At 37.5% G+C, this 21,561-nt stretch overlaps 1 protein-coding gene across 1 annotated transcript in view; it reads right to left on the bottom strand.

The window, feature by feature from the left end:
- The window catches only part of BCAT1 (branched chain amino acid transaminase 1), a 95,980-nt gene that overhangs the window by 15,227 nt on the left and 59,192 nt on the right, over positions 1-21,561 (bottom strand). Inside the window, 2 exon segments of the mRNA XM_054591328.1 lie at positions 3,987-4,129; positions 11,798-11,961. Coding sequence (XP_054447303.1) covers positions 3,987-4,129; positions 11,798-11,961 — 307 coding nt within the window.

The following is a 21,561-nucleotide window of genomic DNA, read 5'->3' as shown; positions in this document are numbered from 1 at the left end:
TAAACCTGCGTTTTGCAATATCTAGCTAGCTAGTCACATGAATGTATGGATCTATGTGTGTGTGTCGATATGCACATACACACACACCCCCCACACACATATAGACAAACATACTTCCAGTGCCCCCAAACTGGACATTTCCCTAAAGTGTACTGAGCTCTGAGACTCCATAAAGTTAAATGCAAACAGTGGCCTCACATGTGCAAATGCAGTTTTGTGAAATATATTTAACACCCAAACTGTAACCACTAGCCTGAGGTCAAGGAACGGAACATCTGTTTCTCTGGTTGCCAGACAGAGATGATGACATGACAACATTTGGGTGAGAAATATTCATTTTCCTCTGCAACCACAAACATGCTTATGAGAGCCAGAACTGGCTCCAGATTGCCCAACATGAGGAAAACAGAGCCTACAAATGCAGCTTGTTTTTGACAGAGAAATCATTTTTAGGAGCTGAAGAATTTGGAAGCAATAACAGCAGGATTCATCTGTGACATCCCAAAGTCAAGCACTAATGGGAACCAGGAATGTGGGTTTGCATAAGTGCCCTAAATACCATCAGCACAATTATTCATTTATTCAACAAATACACAGACGGGCCCAACTTAACAATGGTTTGACTTAACGATTTTTCGACTTTAAGAGGGTGTGAAAGTGATACTCATTCAGTAAAAAACAAACTTTGAATTTTCATCTTTTCCTGGGCTGGAGACGTACATACTATGACACTCTCTCCTGATGCAGGGCAGCAGCAGCAAGTCACAGCTCCCAGTCAGCCCCGTGATCACATGGGTAAACAACTGATAATATACGTGCACTGTGTCGCTAGTGTTTTCTGGATGTTGTGTTTTGAGCACATTTAAGGTAGGCTAGCCTAAGTTGTGACATTCGATGTTAGGTGTATTAAAGGCATTTTTAACTTATATTTTCAATTTAGACATGGGTTTATCAGGATGTAACTCCATCATAAAGAGCTACCAAATGCAGTTGGCTATCTACATACTAAGGATACAGCAGTGAACAGAACTGACAGAACTCCCTGCTTACTTTCTAATAGGCAGAGGCAAACAGTTATGTCAAACAGTAGATGACCACGGAGAAAAAAGAAAGAGAAGAGGTGACAAACACTGGGGCGTGAGGGGGAGGAGCTTACAATTTTTATTAAGGTGATCAAATGAAAGCCTTCCTGAGAATGGGATTATGTGGGCAAAGACTTGAAGGCAGTGTAGGAGCAAGCCAGCAAAGCCAGCAGAAGTCAGAGGAAAGCGTGCTCCAAGCAAGTTGGTGTAAATGCCTGATGCCCAAGAAGTCTCCTTGGGCCTGAGCAGACTGAGCAGCATCAACACATTGCCATGAATGTTCTCCCAAACTATCTGTGAACTCAACCACAATAACTGGGTTCAATTCACAGGGTAGCTCCAGGGTCCAGGTCAAGGTAAAAATTGTTCCAACAGCGAATGGCAAATACAGGTGTTAAATTACTCATCAACTGAGTAAAGAGGAGAATCGGGTCTATGTGATCTTAGCGCCAGGGTTGCTCTTATTGGAATCAGAACCCAATGAGTTATGGGACAAGAGCCACGTGTAGTCACCATGCACGTGCACGGCACTGTGCTGTGAACAGATTACCTACTTGACTGACCTTTCTAGGGAAGCCATTTTTCCAAAAGAATCAGGGAAAGTGGGTGCTCATGAAAGATGGCAGGTTATTACTAAAAGAACTGTGCTTATACCTGTTGTCAGTAGAGTTTGTGAAAATCAGTATTTTGCTGATTTTCAAATTATTATTCTTTATATTTTCTTAAAGCTACATGGTATAAATCAAAAGTTACTATAGAGTTGCCTCAATGTCTTCTTTTGGTTTTAGCCCAAAAGTTATTCCTAACATTCTACCGGCTTCTCTCATAGTACTGTCCAAACATGTATTCCATTTCCCTTCTCCTTACTTCAAAGTTTATTTAATCTGTTAGGTGGATACCCTCAAGTTGAAGGGGCACATTCACATTAAACACTAAAGTTATCTCAGGCAACCATAATCTGAATAATAACTCTTAAGGTCTTGTATATTTTGTAAGAGTCAGAAGACAAATTCACTCATTTCTATTCTGACCTTTAAAAGCCATAGTGGAAATGGTCCATGATAATTGTTTGTACAAGGGATAATTTTTCACCAAGACTGTTTCTGGTTAAATCATTCAGACTGTGCTTAAGTCCTGACATCTCCCATCCATAAATGATGATGCTGCCACTTCTGTCTGATGTAACTGTTTTTGTTTGGAGTTGTGTGGGTTGCAGGGGAGGGGAGTAGGAGTGGGTAGGTATGAAGAAGGAGCTGAATCAATCCATGATCTCCTAAGTACAGAGTTCGACACTGGCTGTCACCTTTCAAGCACAGCTTTTGATATACATCATATGCAATAACTCAAATTTAGAAATCACAAATACTCCATTATAAATTGTGTTTTTAAATAGTGCAAGTATAAACAGCGGGAATGGAAGAATGAGCATGATCTATAGTTGCCTCTTCATATGCCCAGGATTACCAATGGCCAATCTCAGGGCAAGGTATACTCACACCTTCATTTATTCTACCTCTCGCTGGAATGTAAGGCCCAATCTTATTAGGCTCTACAACTAATGCTCAAATTGGTGGATAGCTATAGTGTCAGCCATGAGTCCCCATTTTTCTCTATCTGTAGTCAAGTAAAAAAAAAAAAAAAAAAAAAAGAGTAACAGACTACTCTAGCTCTTTCAAATAAAAATTACACTTAAAATTTTTATTGGAAACCAATATTGAGACTTTATAAGTACTTGGAAACTATTCAATAACATTTTACATTTCTATACTCAGTACTGTGAAATAAAAGGCCTAAAAATGCAAACAAGCCTAAAAATGTTTTTTAAATTTTTTATGACTATTAAAGTTCTACTAGAAACAAATGCATATGTCTGCATTACCACCCCCGCCCCCATTACTGGCCATTTAATTCAATACCATAGACATTGAACTTCCCTAAACTCCTATGGTCTCTGCCAACTAATAGTAAAAAAGAAAATAGCAATAAGAGATGATGAGCATTCAAGATATTAAAGGTAGTAAAGAAGTACTGATTTTTATAGTAGACATACGAGTATATTAGTAGACCTGAATGAACCAGGATCTAAGTATAATCCCAAGATAGAGGAGTACGTCCTTAAAAATAGTGTTCTCGAATCAAATTTAGCTCCAGAGTAAAACTTCAAGGCTTCTGAGACATTATCAAAATATGTATAAAGGGCAACGACTGTTGAAAGAATTTTAGCAAGGGAGTATACTAAATGTCATTATCAGTAGAATCAGTAGACTATGTTTATTACGATAGCATTATTTTAACAGAAGATTATTCTACTTATTTATTTATTTATTTATTTATTTTTAGAGAGAGGGAAAAGGAGGGAGAAAGAGAGGAAGAGAAACATCGATGTGTGAGAGACACATCGATCAGATGCCTCTCACATGCCCTTAACTGGGGACCTGGCCTACAATCCAGGCATGTGCCCTGACTGGGAATCAAACCAGCAACGCTTCAATTCACAGGCCAGCACTCAATCCACTCGGTCACACCAGCCAGGGCATTACTATAGCATTTTATACATAGTATATGATGTATGACCATTGAATTGATCTGTGACCTACCTCCAAATACAAGGGATTTCCAATAAGAAAAATGTCAAAGACAGTAAAAGGAGCAAGGCAGCAAATCTTAAATTCCTTAAGTTGATATCTTAATAATAACTACATCCAGAGCCAAAAAACCAAAAAACCAAACCTTCACAAATTCTGTGAACTCATGTCTACTTGGACAGCAAAAGCACAGTACTTCTTGGACATTGGAACTGTGCTACTTATCCCCTTGTTCTAAGGTTCTAGTTCTTCCAATCCCACTGAAAATGACTGAAGGGGAAAAAAAAAAAAAGGCAAGGAGCTGAAATCAGTACATTACCTCCATCTTCATTTATCCAGTAAAGGAAAAGATTCATAGTTCCAACTTCCGTTATCTGATTATCTTCTCCATAGAGCCACAGAACCTGCTGACACCCGTTATCCATTGCTTCATATTGGGCCAAAAGAGATGAGCCATAGTTCCTTTTAAGAAACAGGAAACATAGTGATATATAAATATACTTCAACCTTTACCCCCGTATTCTATGCTAAAATACTCATTTTTAATTCACACGCAGATGTAATCAGTAGACTATATTCTTAATGTATATATACTCTCTAGTTAACAGCACAACATTAAATTAGAACCTAAATGGTTTAACTGCATGATTTGAGAGAGAAAGAGAGAGGAGAGCAAATTTTGGGACCCTAACTTGGAAAGCAGAGATACGAGAACAGATAAATGGCCAAATTAACAAAAGTTAAAAGTCATTGAGTGTTTTTTCACCTACCAAACAATTTCACATGAATTATTTCATTTAAACCCCATACTCATACTGAGTCAGCCCCTATGAATATTTCCATAATTCAGATGAGACACTGAGGCTTAGAGAAGTAACTTGTGTCAAGTAACAGAAATTAAGGGGCAGAACACCAAGCCTGTGCTCTCTTAACTGAGACCCTGAAATATAGCTAAGAAATGACTAAATTCCCCAAAATGTGGGACAAGATGTTAAAAATCCTTATTTTAACAAAAAGTATTCTCAAAGCTCATTTTTCCCAATATGCACTTTTCATCTTGGGTTATTCAAAAATCAAAGGAACATGATACACCTCCCTAGAACGACAAGTTAGTTCGGTAATATTTTTATTTTTTATTCAACTCAAATGGCATATAATGCAAAATACAGATGAATGTTTAAAATAAAACAGGAGAGTCTCAAATAAATGTGATGCTTGCTTGCCTCCCCCTCCCCTGGCTATATAACTCTCTTTCCTTGACTTTCAGAGGACATGAGTGAACAAGTCTGAAAAGCATGACCACATCACAGTCAAGGTTGGGAAATAAAACCGAGACCCGGTGTCGGAAGGTGAAGTCCCCAGAAGCACACAAAAACAAGCGACTGCCAAACATAAAAATACTACTACAAAGCAGTAATGTTATCTTCCAAAAAAATACCTTTCTAGACCTTTTAAATGATCACTTTTACATATGGGCAAGGTTAAAATGTCCAGTATTGTCTAAGTAAGAGCGTCAGTTCGGCACACAGTACAGTGACTACCTGCCATCCTCATCTGCTCAGCTTCCCTTCCCTCCGTAGTCTCGGTGGCTCTTCCTTCACAGCCAGGACATTCTGCTTGGGCTGACAGTCTAGCCCTTTGCCCTGGGCAACTTGATCAAAGGGTGGGTGTGTAACCTAAGCTGCTCGTGGAAATCCTTCTCTGAGTTCATTTTCATCTTTAGGATGTGAAAGATACATTTTCTCACTTCAAGGACAGTGGCTGCTTGTTTGCAATGATGTAGCCTGGGGTCTATTTTGTCCCTGATCACCAGCCTTCACAGAAGACAACTGAAATGGGAGCGCTCTTGGCTAACGCACAGACAGAAGCTGTGACAAGAAATAGGGGGCAGGGGGTTGTAGGACACATGCATTGGCAACAACAATTTGAGCCCTCCACAGATCCACTGCTACCACCCAATCAGTCTTTTGGGTGAGCCAATCAATCTTTTTTTCCTGCTTAAAATGGCTTGAGTTGGTTTTCTGACATGCAACTGAAAGAAAGTTGACTAATAAATAAATTATTCTAGAAACTATGGGAAATAAGCATTACACTCCATTGCTATAGCAATCTGGGGCATGAGGTTTACTCACATGGAGGTCATGAAATAGTCATTAGAAGAGGATATATGAAAAGATGCTCAATGTCACTAATCATCAGAGAAATGAAAACTAAATCCACAATAAGATATCATCTCACATCTGTCTGAATGGCTATCATCAATAAACCAACAAAGAGCAAGTGCTGGTGAGAATGTGGAGAAAGGAGAATCTTTCTGCACTGTTGGTGGAAAGGCAGACTGGTGCAGCCAACTGTGGAAAACAGTATAGAGACACCTCAAAATATTAAAAATGAAATCTGCCTTTTGACCCAGCAATCCCACTTCTGGACTATATCCCAAGGAACACAGCACATTAATTCAAAAGAACACAAGCACCTTTATATGCATTTCAGCGTTATTTACAATCACCAAGATATGGAAGCAGCCCAAGCGTCCATCAGTAGATAAACGGATAAAACAACTATGGGACATTTACACAATGGAAAACTAATCAGCCATTAAAAAGGAGAAAATTTCACCCTTTGCGGCAGTATGGATGAATGGCAGTATGGAGAATATTATGCTAAGTGAAATAAACCAGTCAAAGAAAGACAAATACCATATGAGTTCATTCATATGTGGAATCTAATGAACAAACTGACCTAACAAGGAAAATGGGGACAGACTCATAGATGGAGAGCAGATGACAGCTAGGGGTGGGGTGAAAGTTAGAGGGTGGGGAGATTGAACAAAATGGAAAAAGGACACATGGACTGGGACAACAGTGTGTGAATTACTGGGGGAAGGGGGTTATAAGGGACTAAATAGTAATGGGAAAAAATACAATAAAGGTTAAATTAAAAATAAAGATTTTCAAAATGTGGATAATAAAATATAAATTATTGGTTAATCTAAAGATGATACAATTTTGTTATATGAGGCTTTTATTTAATAAAAATTCATATAACCTCTATTCAGAATTGATGAATAGGCAGTAACTGCGTTAAATTATGGATAATTTTAAATAATGAGTGTTAACCCAGCTTCAGGGGGAAGTCCAACAGAAGGCATGGGTTTGGGGCCTGCAGGCTCCGGTGCAGCTCCTCTACTTCTATTTGAGTGAACTCAGTCCACAATTTTTGCCTCCCTGAATTCATCTGACAAATAAAAGCTCTTGCTTTATAGAAATACTACATAAGATTGTATGCAAAAAATAAAATAATAACAATAAAAGCTAAGAAACAGGTTACGTAAGCCTCTTATCAGTAAAAAAAAAAAAAAAAAAAGACTATTATAATTGATTTTTCTCTAGTTCACAGGCACAAGTGTTGAGATTTTACCATATCTGACAATAGGGGAATGATTTTTCTCATAAGTAAAATTCCCTTTACGCTATTACAAAAATACATACAGAATTTTCACAGTATGGATATTTAGCCTTTTGAAGAACCTTCTAAAAACAAACACACGCACCCTTTTGAAAGTATAGCAGAATTAAAACTATGGCTTCTTAGCAACATAAAGCTACTGGGGCAGGAAAGAGAATTAAAGCCCACTATTTCAGTTCATTGAAAGGAAAGGGGTTTTTATTTGTTTGGTTTGTTTAAATATCATATTCTATAGATGGTATTTTTTTTCTAAACACACATTTTCCTCAAAATCCTCTCAGGTATAAATTGTATTATTAACCTCCTCAGGGGAAGTGATACCATAATAATACCCATATATTTGGATTCACTCCCATATGCTATCAATATTCAGAAAAGAAATACAGTTCCTTGGAGGAAAGAGAAAAATGAGAAAACTATCTATATCAAAAATTTTAAATAGAATTTTAAATAGAATAAATACCCTAGAAAAGAGATATTAAGTACATTTCTCCAAAAGAGTAAAGAAAGCCTCATAATATCAACTATTGTCTGTTGAGAAGTAACTGCCTGCCAGGCAGGGTGCAAGGTACTTAACCCCATTATTTCATTGACTCATCTTAAAACAACCCTAGGCTTTATTACACGTCTGAGGATTTGTAGGAAAAGAGGACTTAATTGCACAAGATCACACAGATGTAAGTGCATGGCTCTCAGGTATCTCTAACTCCCAAGCCCACACTTCTTTTCACTGCCAGGCTGTAACACCACACTCATTGAGAGCTTTCCATGGGCCAACCACATGCTGCGCACGCCTCGCAGGTGTGGTGGGTGTGATTACCCTGACTTTATAAATGAGGAAACTGAGGCTTAGAGCAGTTAAGTAGAATGCCAAGGGCAGTTTGGTTTTTAAGCCAGGTCCTTCTAACTTCAAAGCATGCACTCAAGTGTGGAATAAGAGTGCAAGAAAAAAAAAAAAAAAAGTTGGGGGGAGAGGCAGGCCTGCTTCTTTCCAGCTTCACTAAAAAACTAAGACACTGCCTAGGAATAAAGATGCCCCTATAATGAAAGACCTTCTGGCTCAGTGTTTCTCAGCTTTGGGGGAGCATTTTAAAAATTCGGATTTTTTTTGCTCAAGCTACATGCCAGACCAGAGAAACCAGAATTGCTAGCAGTGGGGCCTGGACAGCAGAAGGTAAAACTCTCCAGGTGGTTTCAGTTTGCAGCCACAGGTGAGAACCTGTGCTAGAACTCTCCTTAAGCTATGTTCCACTGTATTACTTTTCTCATATATATTCAGAAATAAAAGGATAACGTTATCTCTGATGGTTTCCAAAAAGTGAGGTAATCTTAAAAACCCTCCTCTCTTTCTTCCTCAGATTAACTTAGAAAAATTTGAGTTTATGAGATTCAACAGCTTTTTAATAAATGCCAATTGGTGACAGAGGTCCTTAAAAAGGCTTAGAAAGTAATTGTTGAATTAATTAGGTTTAGAGAATAAGCAATGATGTATGAATCTAAGGTTGCTGCCAAAATGCCCCTGCCAAACACGTGGGTTGATACTTAATGTAGAATCATTTGTTTCCCTTGTACCTCTCCAGGTTGGAAGTAGAGAGTTTTACAGCTTCTTGGAAACAACAGGTAGTTGGGTTAAAAGTCCATTCCTTTACTTATTGATTCCCCTCTTGTTGTCCTTGCTTTTATGCCTATTTATGAGATAAAATATTTTTTTTCAAGGAGATTTCAAGTTGACTTCTATTGATCATGCTCTACCTGAGCCTAATGAGTCAAAGTATTAATTTAAAAAAAATATTTTATTTCTGAGAGTAGTTATAAAACTACAGAAAACCTGAGCAAAAAGTAGAGTTCCTATATATCCTATGCCCCCATCAACATCTTGTATTAGTTGGTACACTTGTTATTGATGAGCCAATATATACACACTATTATTAATTAAAGTCCATAGGGACATTAGGGTTCACTCTTTGTTTTGTACGGAAAATATTAGTTTTAAAAAAACTAAGTATTCTTTATTTTATTTTTCAACTACAGTTTACATTCAATATTATTTTATATTAGTTTCAGGCAGACAGCATAGTAGTTAGACAATCGTATACTTTACAAAGTGATCCCCTGGTATTTCCAGTGTCCGCCTAGCACCACACATAGTTATTACAATATTAGTGACTATATTCCCTATGCTGCGCTTTACATCCCTGTGCCTGTTTTCTAACTACTAATTTGTACTCTTCAATCCCTTCACCTTTTCCCCCCAGTCCCTCAAACCCCTCTCTTTTGGCAACCATTAGTCTGTTTTCTGTATCTATGAGTCTGTTTCTAGTTTGTTCACTTATTTTGTATTTAGATTCCACATATAAATGAAATCATATTAAGAGGGACCTTCCAAAAAACAAAATTCTCTTCTGGAAGGCAGGCCCCTTGTAGTCCAGGCTTCCCCGACTAGGTGAGTGTCCCAGGAACCCTTCTGTATCAGTGTCCCCGCGGGTGGTATTGTGAGAGACTGTGTTGGGCTTCAGTTAATTTTTTTTTTTTTTTGAAGACTTTTTCAACACATTTTCCCATTTCATGATGGGAAATTGGCTAGTACTCCTGCCCACACCACACTGAGTGTTCAGCAGTTTTTGACCAACAGTAGCATGACCCCCACGCCCCACTTTCCCTATTCACCCAGTCTCACCCTGAGCGACTTTGTATTGTTTCCCTTCATGAAAACAGTCCTCAGAGGGAAACGTTTTGCCAATGTGGAAGAGGTGAAATAAAAAATGGCAGAAGCACTAAAAGGCAACAAAAATCAATGCGTTCAAAAAATGTTTTTGAGCAGTGGAAAAAATGTGTCAATAAATGCATTACATCAAATGGAGAGTACTTTGAAGGTGACTGAAGTTTAAACATGTAAGAATAAATATACAATTTTTAATAAATAAATTCCAGGGTTTTTTTGGTTCCCTCTCATATGGTATTTGTCTTTTTCTGACTGACTTATTTCACTTAGCATAATACCCTCTACATCTATCCATGCTGTTGCAAATAATGAGACATCATTCTTTTTTATGGCTGAATACTATTTCATTGTATATATGAGTATGTGTGGTGGCTTTTTTTATCTACTTGTCTTTTGATGGGTGCTTGGGTTGCTTCTACATCTTGGTTATCATAAATAATGCTGTGAGGAACACAGAGGAGCATATATTCTTTCAAATTAGTGCTTTGGGTTTCTTCTGATAAACATTCAGAAGCAGATTTGCTGGGTCATAAAGCAGTTTCATTTTTAATTTTTTGAGGAACACCCATACTGTTTTCCACAGTTGCTGCATCCATAGGCATTGCCACCAACAAGGGCTCACTTTTTTCCACATCCTCACCAACACAGTATTAGTTTTTAATTGGCCTATAACGATCATGTATTCTGTTGATACTGCATGTTATTTTTTTTATAATAAATAACAAGCTGCCCAACCAAAACTAAAGATTTCCCTGCAATTTCACTATGTCCCCATGTTTTCTTTTCCCTAGGCAGATAGGGGGAGCTAGAAAGCAAGATATAAGGAAGAAAATCTATTCTAAAGTATTATATTTTTATCAGGATTGTTGATTTACTGTGATGACCCTCTAAGAGAAGGTTTAACAAAGTATAATGCAGAGGGTGTGCAATGCATATACAGAAGTCTGAATAAGTAAAAAAGAAACCAGGAGAGTAAACAGAAGTCATTTCAACCTGGTTAGCCTAGTACATATCGAGGAAGGAGTGCTCTAAACCAGAAGGAAAGGAAAGCAACTTCATGGTTTAAAAAACTGCACTAGTATTTCTCTATCTATTGAGAGAAAGCAGTCACTACATTGCAAACAGAGATGACAAGACACAGAATTTTATAACTATTTTTTCAGTAAAGATAGAGAAAGACAATATAAGGGTCAAAGCCAGCTTCAGCATCTGTCTCACATCATTCGCCATTGAATTCTCCCAAGACTTCCTGAGTCTACATTTTGTCCCGGGACCCAGAAGATTGTCACTGAGTAACCTTCCAGGACTGCTGCTGTCCCGGTTACGTGATACACATAAGCACTTGGTGGTCACAAAGGAAGAGCCCGCACTGGTTAATGCAGCTATTCTTGCTCACCCACAGGGGCATCCCCCAGTCACGGCCAAGTCCACCCCTGAAATTGTCTAACACTTTTCAAATGCTCTTTTATTTCCAGCCAGCTACATATGGCCTATGAGACTGGCCTGACACAGCCAAAGCAGGGCTGTCCCTCAGCCAGTTGGCAGCAGGTATGGCTACAATCTGTGGCAATGAAGACAGCACTTCAATGAAGCAGGCACTTTCCCCAGACAGGGCTCCCTGGAGCCATCCGAGGGCCTTGGCCCCGGCACCAGACACTCTCCAATGCCAGCTGACAGCCTGCTGTCAGAGGACCAGCATCCGGGGGCAGTTCAACCAAAGCACTGATTTGAATCATGCTTAAGCATAACCAAGTTTCTCCCTATAAAGGGCCATAGGTTTTCCTTTAAACAACGAGCACCGTGAGAACACTGAAAACTGAACACAAAATAAAAATGAGCAGTATAAATTGAATGTTACTATAGGTATCTGTATTGAAGTGAAATGGCAACTAAATGGTCGTGAGGAACCCTCCTTTAGACAGAAGCACAGACTTACTTACCCTCCCATCTTGCAGTCCCCGGTCCCCCCTTTCCAGGCTCTTATAAACTTTGGATCAGCCCACAGGGACACTGGCTTAAAGGTTCCCTTCGAAAAGTAAGGTCCCACGGGACTCAAGATCACAAAGATCATGGCTTTTGTAGGCTTCTTGACTCCAAGAGAAGGCTGCAAGAAAGTAAAAGTACACACAACTGTTCATTCAAAATGGAGACACCAGTCTCAGAGACTAGAATAGATCTGTAACTATCTCCCAAAAGACGCACACCGTTACTTCTAACATTGGGTTACGCAAAGTTAAAAATGGTTTTCTAGAAGAAAACACAGAGAACCGAGTACTTAAGTTTCCTTTTGCTTTGTTTTCCCAGTTGTTTTAATTTTAGAGGAAAATCAAATATGTTCCTTTTTTGTTAGTAGAGTTTTTAGAGAAATATATTTTTAACTAGCTATATAACACCCTTCAATGTTGCACTGATTGGAAATTGAAAGATTTAGAACTCAGACATGATTTTAGTCTTTGGGGATGAAATGTAATATTTGCTTCTCTAACTTCACCTTCTGTTTTGACACGCATGACTGGTACTGGACAGCAAGAATGTAGCTACACTAGAGGCAAAGACACCAGACAAGATAAATATATCCCCCCAAAAGAGAGGATGGGACTCAGGAACTTATATCATGAATGGCAAAGACAGAAGCTGGCCTTTCCAACAAGCATTCATCGTAAGTCAACACTGCAAAATCATACAAAGTCCTTCAGCACATCAGTTATAAGTAATCACTGTCAGTTGTTTATTAAGGAGAAAAATTGAGAGACTGGAAGTGTTGAGGGCTACCTATCAAATAGGCAAGAGAGCTCACTGGGCTGTCTTGTGCCACTCAAAACCACAGAAAGTAAGAAAACAAGTCAGGACAATTACATTGAGAGTCTTAAGATATAAAAGATTGTACTGCGTTCACAGAGCCTGTCTGGCTGCACAAGGTAGGAATCTGTCAGGGAAAGAATGAGAAGAAACTCAGTCCCAGTGGATTTTGTGACTTTTGTAATGTTTCATAAGACATGCTGAAAGCGGATGTGGGGATATTTCTTTTTCTGAATTTTAATTATATTCCCTACTATCCTACCTTGGTCCTGCTCCCCCTACCTATGCCCAGGTCATCAAGAATCAGGTAGGGAAAATATTTGTAAGCACAAACAAGTGTGTCTGTGTATGTGGACACCGATGCCATCTGAAGAGCGTGCTACCTTCGAAAAAGGGAAGCTGATGGCACTCACATTCCATGTAAATGTGAGGACTAGCTCCATGGCCACACAGCAAATAGATACTGGGTGACAGGTACCAAGTCAAAGAAATTAGTCAGCAAGCAACAGGTTTTGTTTGTTCGTGTTTGTTCTTTAATAGGGACTGAACAGGGCTTCCCCACTAATAAAGAGTGAAGAGCCTTAAAGCTTCATTCTCCTTTTTTGGGTTTCATTGTTTGGGAGAAAGCACCTCAGAATATACACATCTGCTTTTCTTCACAGCTTTGATAAAGATTCACTAGTTTATCTGCATTTTTTCCCACCTATCAGTTAAGTACAACGATCCCTTCATATCAAAGGAGATTTAAAGTTTAATATTTTAAAATTTTGGGGACCCTTATATTGAGTAATTAAGAGAAGCTTCTCAACATAATTTAGAAGGACAAAGGGCAAGACAGAGTCTCAGTAATTATCTATCCTCTAAGTTTCTAAACAAAATAGCTTTATTTGTAGAGAGCTTTTTATTAGATATCATATGAATTCCTGGACTTTCTTCACTCTGAACTCATGTACTTTTTTGCAACCAGTATTACACTAAGAAAGAAATGATAATTCATCATCATGGAATTTTTTTTCTGAGATAAATTTCATCTTACTCATTTCCATCTCCCAATGTTAATTGACAGGCAACCTTCATATATTCCACTAGGTGGTAGTAAAGAGAGCACAGATGGAAAATGGAATAATTCTATGCATTAAATCTATTTCTTTCTCTTTTCTTTTAAATCCTCACCTAAGCATATTTTTAATTGATTCTACAAAGAGAGGAGAGGGAGAGAAACACACACATTGATACATTGTTTCCCATGCCTGCCCCATTGGAGATTAAACCCCTGATATTTCAGTGTTCGGAAGGATATTCCAACTGAGTCACACCAGCCAGGGCAAATCTATTTCTGAGAAAAAATATCTCAATATACCTTTAAGTAATACTTCTATTCTTAGCAAGCAGGAAAATTATAGGCTAGAATTTTTCAGTGCTGAAAGAAAATGTGTTCATGTGTACTAACATTTTATTTTCTCAAATTTAAGCAAGGTCAACTGATGTTTTACAAGAACTTCAAGTACTGGTGTTGATGACAACTTAGTCACCTTCCTCCTTAAAAGATTACTCATACCGACAGTCTTTTCATGAAAAGAACTCCGTGACTTTACTGAATGAAAATGGTCACACTGCTTTAAGAGCGGCAATAGTGAAAATGGAACTGCATCAGAAAGAGAGCTTGCTGACTGGCTACCCTCAGGAACCATTTGTTTCTTTGACTTAATTCTCCCTTCTATCCTTGAAGGTGATTTAAATTCAGAGGCAGTAGCTACAGTTGAGAGTAGTTTATTATATAATGTTAATCAAATGGCATAAACATAATTTTATAATGACAAGGTCGGGCTTCTGATCAAATAAACCAAAAGCCATACAAAGAGAAAATGTGAAAGACAACAGCTGATAAGTTATGTAAATCACTTTCAGTAAGTCTCATTTCCTTATGAACACTTTGATTTTTTTATTCTTCTCTACTAGTTTCTTTGATTATTTTAATACATAAGGAATTGAAAAGGGCATTTTAAAAAGCCCATGGAAAATGAGGAATATAAATCTCAGGCACAGAGTATATAACTTCTCAAGGGACCACAATGACTTTGAAATTGAAATTCTGATGGGTACAAAACAATAAAGACTTCTCTTATTTTATATTATACCTCATAAATACATATACAAGGGTATTAAATACATATATATTTTGCATAATATAGCAAGACATTTGGGTGTGATGAAAAATAAAGAGACATGTAATAGTGACAATTACCACTCTGATTTAGTCAGAAAATTCGTTTATAAAAAGGCAGGATGTCAGAGGTGATCTGTACAATAGAAGAAAGAGCATATTGAGCTGAGAAAAGAAATAACAGCCACATGTGTTGGCCTGATAGACAGGGAAGCACTGTGGTGATGTGAGGTTTAAGAATAATTCTGCCTGGGCAAGGCAAATATAGAGCAGAAATAAGATACTGAGGATAATGGAAACCTTTTTTAAAAAGAACAGCATGCCCCCCTTTTTTTATAATCCAAAGAACAACCTATTTTTTTTTTCAGTCTTGCCAGTTCTTTAAAAAGATTAGAGGGCAGAGGAGTAAGTGGAAGCTACACTAACCTCCTCCCAGGACCAAGCTGGAATTACAGCTAAATTGCAGAGAAATCATCCTGAATAACCAACTGAACACTAACTGGAGAGAAGCCTTATAACCAAGGTCAGAGAGAAGAAACCATTTCACCACAAGACTGGTAGGGAGTGTGCAGGAGGCACGACAGGGCTGGCTGGGCTCCCTCCGGCAGCAGCTGAAGTGCTGGAGGGACGTTTCAGCAGCTAGGGGTCTGCCCCTGAGAGTGGAGGATCTAAACCCCTAAATGGGCTTCCCAGACTACAGCACCAGAGCTGAAAAGAAACCCAGATAATATCCAGCTGTGAAAAGCAGTGGAGTTTCTGTCCACCAGGAGAGATAGCTGGAGATGCAGAGAGCCTCTTAAAGGGCCAATGCACAAAATTTCTTTTGCAGCCCCTTACCATGGGCTCCAGTAGAGAGAGGGCAGAGTGGACTAGACACACTTAAGGATAGTCTGGGGCTGGTGGCTCTGTGGAGAGAACTGAAGGAACAACCACCAGGACAGCTGGGCTGAGGCATTCTCCATACTACAGAGGCCATCTTTCTCAGGCAGAGCATTGCCCTCAAAGTGGCATCACCTGAGGGGGAACAACAGCCTCACCCACAGGAATTCCTCTGCCCCAATCTGTGGAGCTTACCATATTTTGCCATGTATAACGTGCATCCATGTTTTTCATCCAAACTTTCAGGACAAAAATCTTTTTGTTTTAATTTTTAATTCAATTATTTACTTATTTATATTTATATATAATTGGTTTTTGTACTATAAAGGAATTTTAACATTTATTTTTTGAACATATTATGGTACAAGAAATTTTATGTAACGAATAATTACAAAACACAAGAAGAGATACAAGGTATTTTAGGTACTAGCCATGCATAATATGCATCCTTATGTTTCCCTTCAAAATTTGGGCAAAAAAGTGCATATTATACATGGCAAAATACAGTAAACTGGGCTGCTCAGTACAGCTTGAGGGTATATCAGTGGTTATTTTAACAACTAAGGCAGATCTCTGGGACATCTGAGACTTTAGCTGACCCTCCCCCGGGCCTAGTGCTGATAAAAGCCAGCCTAGGTGCAGCCTGGTTCTTTCTACACATAGACAAACCCAGCAGAGGGAGCCACATATGGCGGAAAGTTGATAGCTCCAAACAGGTAAACCAGGGCCAGTCACAAGTAACACCTGACAAAGGCCTACACCATAGTCATTGCAGATCTACCTAATAAATAGAAACAATTACAAAGAAGGAGCAAAAATGGGAAGACAAAGAAAATGACTCCACATAAAAAACAAGAAATAATTCTCCAGAAGAACTATATGAAATGGAGGCAATTTATCAGATAGAGAATTTATCAGATAGAGAATGGTTATAAGGATACTCAACAGCATGGAAAAAGGACATATAAACCATAAAAAAGGACCAATCAGAAATAAAGAATGCAATATCTGTAATTAAATAATACCCTGGAAGGAATAAACAATCAGTTAGATGAAGCAGAGGATCGAACCAGTGGTTTGGAAGATGAAGTAGGAAAAAACACCCAAGCAGAGAAGCAAAAAGAAAAGAAGGATTTAAAAAATTTAGGAGAGCTGAAGAAACATTTTGGAGAATATGAAGCATAAAAACGTCTGCATCATGGGAATACCAGAAGGAGAAGAGAGCAAGCAAGGGATAGAGAACCTATTTGAATAAATAAGGACCAAAAACTTCCCTAATCTGGTAAGGGAAAAGACACACAACTCCAGGAAGCTCAGAGAGTCTCAAACAAGTTGGTCCCAAAAAGACCTACACCAAGACACATAATTAAAGTGGCAAGGCTTAAAGGAAAGGAGAGAAGCCTAAAAGCTGCAAGAGAAAAGCAGGTAGTTATATACAAGGGAGCACCAATTAAACTGTCTTCTAATTTCTGAACACAAACATTTCAGGCAAGAAGAAAGCAGCATGAAATATTCAAGGTGATGAAAAGCAAGGAACTACAACCAATGCTACTTTACCCAGCAAGGCTATCATTCAAAATCAAAGGAAAAATAAGGTGCTTCCCACATAAAAAAAAGCTAAAGGAGTTTGATAACACCAAACCAGTAATTCAACAACAAATGTTAAATGGCTTGCTTTAAGAAGAAGAACTAAAAAAGAAAAAAAAAAAAAGAGGAAAATAGTATAATAATAAAATGGCACTAAATATGGATCTATCAATCATCACCTTAAATACAAATGGCTTAAATGCTCCAACCAAAAGACACAGTATAGCTGAATGGCTAAGAAAATAAGACCCACATATATGCTGCCTCCAAGAGACCCACCTGATGTCAAAAGATACACAAAGATTAAAAGTAAAGGGATGGGAAAAGATATTTCATGCAAATGGAAAAGAAAAAAAAGCTGGGGCGCATCTGAAAAAATAGACTTTTAAAACCAATGCTATAGTAAGAGACAAAAAAAGACACTGCATAATGATAAAGGGAACAATCCAACAAGATGATATAACCCTAGTAAACATTTACACACCCAACATAGGAGCACCTAAATATGTGAAGTAAATCTGGATGGACACAAAGGGAGAGATCAGCAGAAATACAGTCATAGTCATGGATCTTAACACCCCGTTGACTTCAATGGATAGATCTCCTCGGCAGAAAATCAACAAGGAGACAGCAGCCTTAAATGACACACTAGATCAAATGGATTTAATTGATATCTTCAGAGCATTTCACCCCAAAGCAGCAGAATATACACACTTTCCAAGTGTTCATGAAATGTTTTCTAGGATAGACCACATGTTGGCACATGAAACAAGTCTCAATAAATTTAAGAAGACTGAAATCATGTCAAGAATTTCTCTGACTACAAGGCTATAAAACTAGAAATCAATCACAAAAACAGTGAAAAACACGCAAAGACATGGAAGCTAAATAACATGTTATTAACCAATGAACGGGTCAACAACAAGATCAAGGAAGAAATCAAAAGATACCTCGAAACGAACATGAGGACATAGCAATTCAAAACCTGTGAGACTCAAGGAAAGCAACTCTATCAAGGAAATTCATAGCATTACACCCCTATCTCAAAAAAACAAGAAAAAGCTCAAATAAGCAATCTAACTTTACTCTTAAAGGAACCTGAAGAACAACAAACAAAGCCCAAAATGAGTAAACGGGAGGAAATAATAAAGATCAAATAATAAAGAACTAAATAAAATAGAGTAAAAAAAAAAAAGATATAAAAGATCAATGAAACCAAGAACTGGTTCTTTGAACAGATAAAAAGGATTGACAAACTGTTAACCAGATTCATCAAAAGAAAAAAAAAGGAGAGAGAGAGAGAGAGAACCCAAATAAACAAAATCAGAAATGAAAGAGGAGAATAACAAATGACACCAAAGAAATCCAAAGGCTTGTAAGAAAATATGAACAACTATATGCCAACAAAGTGGACAACTTGGATGAAATGGATAAATTTCTAGAAATACACAATCTTCCAAAACTAAATCAGGAAGTATCAAAGAACCTTAATAGACAGATTACACCTAGTGAAATTGTAGCAGTAAATTAAAAACTCCCAACAAATAAAAGCCCTGGACCAGATGACTTTAAAGGTGAATTTTACCAAAAATTTCAAGAAGAATTAATACCTCTCTTCAAACCATTTCAAAAAATTCAAGAGGAGGGAAGGCTCCCAAACTCATTTTAAAGGCCAGTGTGTAATAATTATCAAACCTGTTAAAGACACTACAAAGAAAGAAAATTACAGGCCAACATCCCTGATGAAAATATGCTAAAATCCCAAACAAAATATTAACAAACCAAATACAGCAATGAATCAAAAAGATCATACACCATGATCAAGTGGGATTTATCCCAGGAATGCAAGATTGATACATTTGCAAATCAATAAATATGATTCATGACATAAACAAAATGAAGAATAAAAACCACATGATCATATCAATAGATGCAGAGAAAGCTTTTAATAAAATCCAGCACCTATTTATGATAAAACTCTCAGCAAAGTGGGATTAAAGGGAACATATCTAAACATAATAAAGGCCATATATGACAAACTCACTGCCAGCATCATACTCAAGGGTAAAAACTACAAGCATTCTCCTTAAGATCAGGAACAATATAGGGATGTCCGCTTTCACCACTTTTATTCAATATAGTACTAGAAGTTCTAGCCACAGCAATCATACAAGAAGAAAGAAAAGGCACCCAAACTGGAAAGGAAGAGGTAAAACTGTCTTTATTTGCAAATTACATGATACTGTACATATAGAACCCCAAATATTCCACCAAGAAACTACAAGAACTGAAAAATGAATTCAGCAAAATAGCATGATACAAAATTAATATTTAGAAATCAGTTGCATTTTTAAATGCCAATAATGAAATAACAGAAATGGAAATTAAGAAAACAATTCCATTCACAGTTGCTTCAAAAAGAATAAAATACCTAGGAATAAACCTAACCAAGGATGTAAAAGACAAGTACTTAGAGAATGATAAGACACTGAAGAAAGGAGTTGAAGAAAACACAAATAAGTAGAAGCACATACCATGTTTCCATGGATAGGAAGAATTAACATCATTAAAATGTCCACACTACCCAAAGCAATCTATAGATTCAATGCAATTTCTATCAAGATTCCAGTGATGCATTTCAAAGAACTAGAACAAATTTTTCAAAAATTTATATGGAACCACAGAAGGTCCCACATAGCAACAACGATTCTGAGAAAGGAGAACAAAGTTGGAAGAATCACGCTACCTAATATCAAACTATGCTATCATGTTATAGTAATCAAAACAGCATGGTACTGGCATAAAACAGACACATAGATCAATGGAACAGAATGGAGAGTCCAGAAATAAACCCACACCTTTAAAGTAATATTTGACAGAGGAAGCAGGCACATACAATGGGTTAAAGATAGTTTATTTAGGAAATGGTGTTGGGAAAATTGGACAGATGTGTGCAGAAAAATGAAACTAGACCACCTTCTTACATCACATACAAGAGTAAATTTAAAATGGATTAAAGACTTAAATGTTATATATAAAACCTTAAAAATTATAAAAGAGAACAGAGGCAGCAAAATCTCAAACATTGCTAACAGTAATATTTTATCAGATATATATCCCCAGGCAAGGGAAACAAAAGAAAAAATAAACAACTGGAACTATATCAAACTAAAAAAGTTTTTGCACATCAAAGGAAAACATCAATAAAGTAAAAAGACAACCCACAGAATGGGAGAACATATTTGCTAATACATCTGATAAAGGGTTAATATCCAAAATTTATAAAGAACTTAAAAAAACTCAACACCAAAACAACAAACAATCCAATTAAAAAATGGGCAAAGGACCTGAATAGATGCTTCTCCAAAAAGGACATACACATGGCATATGAAAGGACATTCAGCATCACTAGTCATCAGAGAAATGCAAAAAACCCACAATGGGACACCATCTCAAAACTGTCAGAATGGCTATCCTCAATAAATCAACAAACAAGTGCTGGTAAGGATGCGGAGAAAGAGGAACTTTTTGCACTGTTGCAAAAACGCACCTGCAGTCCAGGAATGCAGATTGGTGCAGTCACTGTGGAAGTCAGCATGGAGATACCTCAAAAAATTAAAAATGGATCTGCCTTTTGACCCAATGATCCCACTTCTGGAAATATATCCAAAGGAACCCAAACAACTAATTTGAAAGAATATAAGTACCCTTATGTTCATTAAAGCGTTATTTACAATCTCCAAGGTATGGAAGCAGCCCAACTGTCCATCAGGAGATGAGTGGAGTAAACAACTATGGGATATTTACACAATGGAATACTACTCAGCCATACTTTGTAACAGTACGGATGGACCTGAATGACATTATGCTAAGTGGCATGAGCCAGTCAAAGAAAGACAAATACCATATGATTTCACTCATATGTGGAATCTAAGAACAAACTGAACTAACAAGGAACATGGGGACAGACTCAGAGAACATTATGACAGCTAAGGCGGGGGATGTCAGAGGGTGGAATGGGTTGAGCAAAAAGGAAAAAGGACTCACGGACATGGACAACAGTGTGGTGATTATGTGGGGAGGAGGGGGTGATAAGGGGACTAAATGGTGATGGAAAAAATGCGATAAAAAATCTAAAAGAATAAATAAAACATTAAATTAATTTTTTAATTAAAAAAAGTTAAAAAAAAAGATCAGAGTAGAAAATGCTAAAGAATATTGGACTGAGGGGTGGTCCATGTGGGGCCTTGGGTGTGCATCACAAATGGAACAAAC

The sequence above is a fragment of the Pteronotus mesoamericanus genome, unplaced genomic scaffold, assembly GCF_021234165.1.
Source record: "Pteronotus mesoamericanus isolate MK-2021 breed Mesoamerican mustached bat unplaced genomic scaffold, CSHL_Meso_final scaffold_21, whole genome shotgun sequence".
In the NCBI taxonomy this organism is placed as follows: Eukaryota; Metazoa; Chordata; class Mammalia; order Chiroptera; family Mormoopidae; genus Pteronotus; species Pteronotus mesoamericanus.
Note: the sequence above shows the minus strand (reverse complement) of the source record. Positions and strands in the feature narration are given on the sequence as shown.